Genomic DNA, 10,248 nt, shown 5'->3' with positions numbered 1-10,248 from the left:
GTGTGTGTGTGTGTGTGTGTGTGTGTGTGTGTGTGTGTGTGTGTGTGAGAGTTTCTGCATGTATGCTCTCCTGAGTTGACAATAGACCTTTACAGCATCAAATCCCTACAAGGTGAGGCACAACTTAAAAAACGTCTTTTCATCGCCTGCCTTATCTCTTTCACACTGCTGTTGGCAGCAAGAAAGAGAAAGAAAAACTATGAGAGGGAGCATTATACTTTTATTATAAGGACAGAGGGGGTAAAATAGAGCACAAACGATAAGTATCTGGAGATTAGGATGGTGCACAACAATAAATTAGTTTAGCTGTATGTGTTTGAAAACACATACAGCTATAATTAAGTGCCATTTGATTTTAAATGAGGTGACAGCAAGGATTTATTTATCTCCTTAACCCCCGGAAACTTCCATTAGCATGGTAGAAAATGAACTGTTTGAACTGGTAGAAGAACAAGGCCCTGATTTGATACACAATAACAGAACACCCCCAACCAAAAGCTGACACACACACACACACACACACACACACACACACACACATACACACACACACATACACACACACACACACACACACACACACACACAGGTGAGATCAATGTCTGCATGGACTAATCAGTTCATTGCAGGCCCAGCAAAACCACAGGAGCCCATTGCTAATAATGTCATTATGAATGGAGCATGAACACTGCTGTATTTACAGTATGGCCCTCAGTTAGGATTTCCACACCAACTGGTGTCAGTTGGTGGCCCTAATTTCACCACACTGTGCAACTATTGACAGGAATTGTTAGTGTTATTGTCAGATTATTTGAAGAAAACAAACAAAAACAAAGGGCTTCACAAATAAGCTCTGGTGGAAGAGAAAATCCATAAATCTATGGCAGTTATGTTGATGTTATATGAGGGTGCCCACTATACCTCAGTCTCTCGTATATCCCCAAAACACAACTGTTGTTGCATGTTGTGTCATAGCTGTGACATTTAGGGTTGTCTTTAGAATTACCCTGTGACATTAGCCTCGATGTGTTGTTAGATGTTGTGACAGGTTTCCAGTAACGTCTCATTTATTCCAAGATAACTGTTTGTTCTTCAGCTCGATCTCTAACCATGAAATCAGCTGTACTAGCAATTTACCCACCTAAGCCACTACATAATCCATAAAAAAAGTTGAAAATGCCGAAATATGAAATTTATTCATAGTGGCTATGGAAATGATATATAGCTGGATTTGAATAGAAGTTTTGCCAGATCAATGTATAAGAGCGAGGCCTTTGTCTGAGAGCAAGTCGCAGTTTCTCAACCCTCAGCGCTCCTTAGTAGATTTCACAGTTTATATTATGCACAAATGACAAAGAGAAAGTACTGAATAAGTAATAGGCTATTTCCTGGTAGCACATTGAGGTGAAATCACAATGAACATCTTTTTTTCCCCTCTGTATGCTGTTCAGTGGGGAGTTTTCATGAGTGAACGCTTGTTCTCAGTGTTTGTGCATGTGTGTGTGAGGAGGGCAAAATCTAAAGCTACTGACTGTTTATCTGCGTCGGCTTTGTTCATTAATTCATGGCTGATGTTTTATGCATTTGGTGACAAAGTTTAAAGGAGTAGACCCAAATGCAGACACAAGACACTGAGGGAAATGGTATATTATGGGAGGCTTTAATGATTATTCTCTAAAGTGAGACGTTGGGGGGGGGGGGGCCTGCAGATCATCTGGTGGCAGAGGAGGTTGGACCGGCGCGTTGAAGGATGGCAGAGAAAGGCTGCTGAAAGCGACAAGTACTCGTAGGCCGGAAACAGCTGTTGTGAGGCTGTGGACTGCAGAAGAAGGCAGAAGATAGTTCTTTGTGGTTAACTGGTAGACCAAGGCTGGATAAAGCTTCCAGGTCAAAACAAAAACTCTCAGATTATTCAGAAACAAATCACGGTCAAATTATCATGGGGAACTTGATGAACTGATGAGCCTTAAATAGACTGGAATCATTATAAGGAGCTGAGGAGTAATCAGGGAAACTGCAGTGATTAAGGAAACCCATAAAGATTCTGGAGCTGGCGTGTTGTGCAAAGAACAGTCCATAACATTTGGTGCATTCTGTACAGGACCTATTAGGGTTTGTTTACTTATGTCTTTTCAGCTAATGTCTACAATTATGTTTGTAGTCACTTTAAGTAGATGCACATTTTTTGTGTGTGTGTATTTATACAGTATGTGTCCAAAGTAAGAGCTCTTCTTTCCTTCTCCTTTTTTCTCTATCTTCTGCCCACTACTTGTGTATTTCTCTCCCTCCGTCTCTGTCCCCCTATCCTTTCTCTTTGGATCATGGGGGAAGACAGATTGCCTCTGCTGAGATTTTTGATCCCAGAGTCCTGCAGGCACACTAGGAGCCGTTAACAGGTACCTGCCTACCTGCCTGCTCGGCTGAATGGCTGACTTACTGACTGTCCAACTAACTTAGCCTCCCCTCGTTACTGCAGTAACATACGAGAGGAAGGTGGCCCTGAGGCATCATGGGTAGATAAAAAAAAGTCTGTTATGCTTAGATGCAGATGCATCTGTTTTTAATGGTATCATTTTAGTCCTGTCAGAAGATGAGAGTGTCACATCAGAAATGCAATATGTAAACACATAGATGCAGATGGGATAAAAAAAAAAAAAAGCTTAGGATTTATTTTGAGTTGCTTTTTGGAAATAATTCTTGTGCCCCGCATGTGTTGTGAGTTTGAGAGGCAGTGTCAGACAGTCGTCAGGTATACACGGAACATGGCTGAAAGGTGCCATGGTGGTTGGCTTCCTTAACGAAGGGCCTTGCTGCAATGATTTACAGTAGCTCAAGTGGGAGAGGTCACACACACACACACACATAAGCACATACACATGCTCGCATTTCTCTGTGTCACAACCTCCTCTTGGGTGCTGTTTCAGTGAAAGGTGCCAGCCTGCTCAGCCAAGCTCCTAACAAGAGCCAAACAGTCAGGAGACTGGGGAGGAAGAAAAGAAAGGTGAGGTGGAGGAAAGGGGGTTGAGGAGTGGAGATAAGAGGAGCAGAGAGCTGTCAACCTCCTGGGACAGGTGCAGAACTCAGTGTCTGTGGTGCAGTCAGCTACTGTGCTGCACTGACCAGCAGATGTTGGCTGTGTAGACTTGGCAGGTGTTTGGTTATTTGCTGTTGTCTGCATGTAATAATACATTCACAAACAGCAAGGGTTCTAAATTGGATCTCACCTTGTCAAACACAAACAAGGCCCCTCACCTTTTTCTCCCCAGAGCAATATTTGATAGATCTTACTCACAGAAGCACAGCGAGCCTATTTGAGGAATGTACCAAACTGTGTCCAATAGACTAGTACTCACAGTCACACTGCAGTGGACAAGCAGCCTAATGATGTCTGAAATACCGGCACAACTGCTATGATATGCTGTGATAATTGCTACCCCCCTGTCCACAGTACAAATAAATGTGGAATCGGTGGGCAAACACATTAATATGGAAATGGCTACATTAATTTGGAGCATGGCCTAAATTATTCAATAATTAAGCCACTGCAAATTTACACAAACTTTCCCCCTGGATCACTGGAGAGAATAGCGAGGAGCTAGAAACAGCCATGCAGAGGGATTTGAAGGCACAACTTTCAATTTCGATGTACTTTCATATGAAATTGCATGGCCGTAGATACTTCACTTGGCCACCACAGCTATTCTACCGTCAGCTAACGTTAGCAGTAGCCCACAATGAGTGTAAACTGCAGATGCCAAAATACAGTTGTGAATAATAAAATTGAAGCTGACAAATTAAATATATTCAATTTAAATAACTTATATCAAGAGATTCAGAAAAAGAATCTTCTCTCTCAAGTGTTTAGCACACTGAACAAGGAGCGCATTACTCAAATGACATTAGTCAAATCTACAGGATACTGAGATAAAGTAAACTCTTATATAATTAAAGAAAGCACAGGTGTTACCTTTTAGAGTGTAACTTTCACTGGAGATGTATAACATTATATCTACAGTGTTCTCCCCCTCCTTTAGCATCCCACAGTGTTGGGACTCCCCAGCATTATGGTGTGTGTGTGTGGGGGGGGGGGGTGGTATTTGAGGAAAAGCCCCTTTGTGTCATCTGATGTGCTGGACTTATCATTGCTCGGATTTGGAGTTTAAAACCGCAGCGTGTTTGAAGTTGTGTGTTTGTGTGTCCCTCTGTGCATGCACTTGGGTGTATGTGCATGACCCTGAGCCTGGATGTGTTTGTGTCTGTGCCAAAGCACGTACAAGCGTGTCAACTTGTGTAACTGTGGATGTCTTTTCAAAGGGCCTTCACACATCTGTCCGGGGGCCCTTTGATCAGGCGTTCTATGACTCGACGGCCCTCAAGATGGGAGGGTTCGTGCTGGGTGTGAGACCAGGCGGGTTGGACATGGATGAGGCTGTGGATTTGACCCACACATGCACACACATTTCAAAATTTGGTGATAGGCTTGCTGAAGCAGAGGGGCTTCATTCCAATGAGGTACAATAAGACTCTGTCCTATCGGAAAACGCAGATGTTTGCACATGCGTGTGTTACTGTATTTTTTATGTATCAAGTCAAAATGGCATCACAAGATTAGAAAGTACTTCAAAGAATCAATCTCTGCAAAGGGCTGGTTTTGAGTTAGTTAAGTTAGAAGGATTTAGGGTGAAGGTTAACAGTTGCAAAGTTAATTTTGTCATCCAAGTATATAATACAACATTGTGTGTGTGCTACTGGTTCATGTTTACTTTGAAGTAGATTTGCTTTGATATTGCATGTTTTTTGTCCACTGCTGATTCAGTGTGTGTCTTGTAGCTTGCGAGTGGACGTCAGTTTGGATTGAAATGGATCTCAGGTAGGGTCTAATACTGAGTGGCATCACCGCACGGACATACTGTAGACCTGACACTGAATTGATCTGACAATAGAATGGATCAGTGTAGCGGCTAGTAAGTCAGAAGGTAGAGCATAATCCCCTCTGTCAAGTCTCTGTCTCGTCAATATTCAAATCCGGCCGGCTGTCCAATGGCTGTCAGTTACAATCTACCTCTGGCTCATGGCCTAGCGCAGGCACATATCTAAATTGAATTGGATGTTTGCTTCTCAATGGAAATTGAGTAGCAGAGATGACCCCCTTGCCCTGTATTGTAAACTTGTCAGTTACCCCAACTGAACTAGATTCTAATGTATACCAGCTAATCTATGTGATTTCCTTTTTTTTTGGGGGGGGGGGGGGGCTTCCCATTTTTCTTTTAATTAGTCATATAACTGCTGTCTGGCCCCCTCTACTCACCATCAGTTTAAAAATAGAAGTTCCCACTTTCATACAAGGGTTTGGTTTCATAAATTTGGACTTGAACAACTAAACCCCAAAAGGCTTTCTGTCACCTTTGAGAAGTGCTCTGTGCTCTCTCCTGTGATGATTTATTCCCATGCACTCTACATGAAATGAGATAGTATGGACTTAGCATGGCTAAACAAGGTCATCCACTGACTTCACCTTTACTCATCACCTTTAAACACCTAACCTCAAACTCTGACATCAGCAAAAGCAGCTGCTTGAACTTTTAAAACTTATTGTGGTCCGGTTGAAAAGGTTCGTCCAACTCCAACTTCCAAATACTGCTCAGTCAACAGTCAATGCTGTCTAGAAGTTCTGATACATAACTTTTCATCTTCTTTCTTTTTTCCCAGAGACACAGGGTCAATGTGAGTGTCTCAGCTAGTGGGACTCTCTTGTCAGTTGCAAACCCGTATCGTGAATTGCTGAGAAGGGTTTGTTTTTTAACAAAAGATGTTGTCTAATTCAACGTTCTCTATAATCCCAGGTTCTAACCCCAAATGAGATGGTTGCCGACATGACAACCAGTCAAACTGATGTCCGTTACCTAAAATTACCCTGACTCTAAAGGTCTAAAGCTGAAAGTGGTTCTCACAAGGGTGAAAATTATAGAGGACATTTAACCATAGTCTCTCTCTCTCTCTCTCTCTCTCACTCTCTTGTTCAGTCCCTCTCTTCCTGTTACTGTGACACATGTCGCCCTGGCATGCATGGAAAGGCCTGACCTTTGGAAAGTTTAGCACTTTAAATATTTAGGCTTGGGTTATGATGGATCCTCCAGGCCCTGCGGCAATGTGCGAAGCCTCTGATTAGGGCTGCTGTCAGAGTCATTTAGCCGAGTGTCTGGCTGCCGGTGGCGCTCTCTGTTTGACAGGCGAGACTTTTAAACAAACAGCGGTCCCAGTGGCAGAGCAGGCAGGGCATCCAGCGCAGCACAAACACCCAACACTCTGAGAGAAACCACTCAGCCCACTGACAGCTGCAGAGGAAACCACTGGCCACTGTCTCTCATGATCTTTCAGGCACTTTGTCTTTCTGCTCACTCACTCTCTTTCACACAGTCTATACTTGTAACTCTGCCTGTTTTATTCTGTCCTCTTTCTTTTCCCCATTCCCTGTCAATATTTGTTTCATCATCTGCGTTTAAATCTCCTCTTTGTAATTCTCTGTCTCCGGGAGCTGCTAAAGTCGAACATCAAAGTTTCATCTGCGGTGCGTTTTGAGTAAGATTTAGTAAGTAAGTTGATTGCCGGATGATCTCTGAGCAGGGCTTATGCTCTTAATTTGTCAAACATCACTACTCATTATCATCAGAGAATCAGGATAGTTGCTCTCTGTCTTGTGCCTGCATCGGCCCATGATTAGGACAGCTTACATTGATGTTCACGTTGAAATACATCTGAGCCAGCCTTTTCATCTCACTCTGAGACAATCTCCTGTGGCATCAATCCTGTAAATATACGAGTCTTAATATGTGTGTCCTATTCTGTATTCAGAGGAAGAGCCAAGTCAGCAGCTCCAGTATTAATGCATGAGAAATGAGCAGAGCCCATAAGAATTAAAGGGTAAGACTCCCCTTATTAAGATGTAAATTCCCGGGGAAAACTTGCCAAAATGAGGATACAGTGAAGTTATTGTCAACTTTAGCCTACTTATGCATTTCTAAGAGGCATTGTTGTGTTAAAGTTGTTGAAATTAGATGCACACAGTCGAGCACCTTCTGTATTTTTCAGCTCATTTTCAGCACGGGATCAACCAATCTCAAAGAATATGCAATCTATACTTTACGGAACAATTTACACTTTTGGCAACATTATCCAGTGACAGTATACATGGCAACTATCGTGGTAATTCAATCTCTGTCTGTCTGCTCCTTCTTCTTTTTTCCCTCTCTACCTCTTTCTCATTTCAAATTTGCACTTAACACCTTCCTGGGGAAAGGCTTCTCATTCATCAACGGTGTTTGTCCCGGTGACAAGCAGGGCGCCTCCTGCATATCAATATCAGCTAAGACAATGCTGAGCCTGTAACCTTCAGCTAAATGTCATTCTGCTTAATCCTATTTGAAAATTAAACATTGAAAAACCTTTAGCGTACCTTCCTGTCTTCCTTCCTCTCTCGCTCCCTCCTTTATTGGCCACTGTTCCTGAAGCTGTCTGCTCTCCCTCGCTCCCTTCCTGCTCTTGTTTTGCACACTGTGTGACATTTGTATTGTTGTGTTTGTGTGAGTGTTTGTATCCCATAATGGTTATTTAGTAGAACTGATTTTAATTTTATGTCACTGAAAAAATAATATAGGGGCAATTTGTCTGCCCCTAGTAGTCATCAGCATTCTTCCAACAGTCTACAGCAGTCATCAAAGGCAAACTTAACTACTTCTCCTTTGTTCTGTCTTTTTTGAGACAGACCCCTCACTCTGTGATGGATGTAAAGAAAGAGATCCAGACTGACACAAAAATTACTCAGAAAAACAGAGAAACTAGTGAACAAAGTTGTATGCGGAGGGAGAAACCTTTTTGTCAAATCTGCATATCTGCATATTTGCATCTGCATATTTACATAAACAGATCCTCCCCTTACAGACAGTAATTACTACACTGACAGTGGTTGGGAAGCAGAGAAAGAGGATGTCTGATTTGTCCACATACACACTGTGACAGAGGCTGAAACTTCATCAAAGTGCTCTGCATTGAGAGGCCCGCTTCTTAGTATGCATGAAACACATGCGTGATATACTTGGTGTTTTACTCCCTCTTCCTCCTTCCACTTACGCCTCACACACACACACACACACACACACACACACACACACACACACACACACACACACACACACATATACACACATACAGAACTATATGGTTGATGTTTGAAGATACAGTGAGGAATCGGGGGGGGGGGAGGGAGGGGGGGATAAAAGGAGACGCCAAGATTGCAATGAAAATGCAATCATTTGCAGTCGGACAGTCGGATATAATTCTCTTGGAGGGAGTGTAATGCGGCAGCTCAAAGACGGCCTTCAGCCAGCTCTCCATATGGATTTGATTGACCACAGTCACTCGTCAAGAGATTCAATTGAAATACTCAGAGTGAATTACAACGTGACTACCCTTGATGTCTTCATATTGAAGCTCTCCATTCACTCTGGAGCTTGAAGGACTAAAGAAATGTGATGGAGATACATCCTGTAGATGCAGCTAAACAAGACAGGGAAGTAACAAGATACAGTATGAGGAGGCTTTCCTTCATGGTAAAAATAAGTCACCTGGCATGGCTTGGTTCAACAGTTGTTATGGCTTAACCACAGTAAGCTGATGATTGACAGAAAGGTGGAAAACACTTTTCTGTCACTTTTTTTGTTTTAATGTTCCCTAAAACATCACTTGAGATGTTTACAAGTCTGTAAATGTGTGTTTGCATGACTGCAAAACTGTAAGTTTGATAGTCTATCACATCAGCAGAAACTGCTGTGATACAGAAGAAAGCGGAGAAGACTCCCATGTGAGAAGATAAAGTGTGGCTTTTCAAGCCTTGGAGAGTTTCGGTCTGCGGTGTGTGAGAGAATTTATTTTGGATAATAGGTTACTTCACGCTCTGTGTTGAGCCCAAGTCGAGTTGCGGGCATGTGGGTTCTTTCTTTTTGCTGTGTGACACACAAATAGAGGGGAGATACAGGCACACAATCTTCATACACCTATAGTGGACACATTTAACAAATGTTTCTGGGTATTTAAACAACTTACCTTCTGTCTCACTATGCTTTCCAGGTGGGAGATGCAGGACGATGCAGAGCTGGAAGATGGAGAGAAATGTATGGTAGAGGAACTTCAGAAAGCTTATTTTGTTTGCTGCTGCAGCCGGGGACCACAGGACCCTCCCACAGCTGATGAGACACTGGCAGAGCAGACCCACGGGGAAACTCAACAGTCTGATAAAAGAGCTGCCCAATAACAGTCCGCGCAGTTGGAATTTTTATCATGTTGTAAATGTTTTCTTGTAATACTCACTTGCAGCTCTCGAGGTAGTAGGGTAATGGTGTGTGCGTGTGTGTGTGTGTGTGCATGCACATTTGTGGGTGTAATTGGGGCTGTGCATGCGCGGTGTGCAGAAGGTTTGCATATGTGTGTACATGAAAACATGAGTGAGAGAGCGGACAAGAAACTGTGTAACAATAAAAAGAGTGAGGGAGACATTCCCTCCCTCTTTATACACACGTCTCAGACAAACTCGCTGTGCTTTTCTACGCTGCATCAGACACATTTCATCTTTTTGGAGCACATCTCCAGAAATCAGTTCTGGGAAATGGAGGAACTGGATTTGTTTGCCTGGGACAAGATGGGACTGTGTGATCATTGTCTGTAGTTGAAGTTTTTTTTTGAGACAGCGAGTGTAAAGACGTTGGTGTCAGCATACTTTCTCCTGCTTCCTGAAAGCAAACATCAAGTATTACGGTTGGAAAGCAAGATGATGTATGTTTTGATTACAGTGTGTCCCAAAAAGCTGCCCCACTATGTATATATCACTCTGAATTTAGTGCAAACTGAGAAAACATTTATTTTATGTGTAATACGTTTGCTGAGTATATTTTTCCAAGTTTGTCCATATTTTGTTATTTATGAGATGGGATGTTTTAGAATCAAACATGCAAATAAAATCGTATTCTTACTTCACCATTGAACATGCTTCTTCTGTTTGTCAATGTGTGTGATCTCTGTGCAGTCAATAATGTATGATGATTTATGACTATGAGGTTAGCGTTACCTTTTTTTAAACCATACATCAGATGTTCTTTCGTGTTGTGTCTCATGTTCAAATAAGGATTAAGGAACAATGCACATGATGCTCTTTTCTCCAACAAGAAGATAATTTCAGCTCACAGAGGCTACTGCACA

General features: G+C 42.4%; 1 protein-coding gene across 2 annotated transcripts in view; it reads left to right on the top strand.

The window, feature by feature from the left end:
- The window catches only part of kiaa0825 (KIAA0825 ortholog), a 109,360-nt gene extending 99,326 nt beyond the window's left edge, over positions 1-10,034 (top strand). For both annotated transcript variants that reach the window (XM_031848863.1, XM_031848861.1), the window contains exon 23: positions 9,124-10,034. In XM_031848863.1, the coding sequence (XP_031704723.1) occupies positions 9,124-9,307 (184 nt within the window). In that variant the 3' untranslated portion in view covers positions 9,308-10,034. The remainder of the gene's footprint in view (positions 1-9,123) is intronic.
- The last annotated feature ends 214 nt before the right edge of the window (positions 10,035-10,248 follow it).

Source organism: Anarrhichthys ocellatus, unplaced genomic scaffold (genome assembly GCF_004355925.1).
Source record: "Anarrhichthys ocellatus isolate YVR2014 unplaced genomic scaffold, GSC_Weel_1.0 scaffold9, whole genome shotgun sequence".
Lineage (NCBI taxonomy): Eukaryota > Metazoa > Chordata > Actinopteri > Perciformes > Anarhichadidae > Anarrhichthys > Anarrhichthys ocellatus.
Note: the sequence above shows the minus strand (reverse complement) of the source record. Positions and strands in the feature narration are given on the sequence as shown.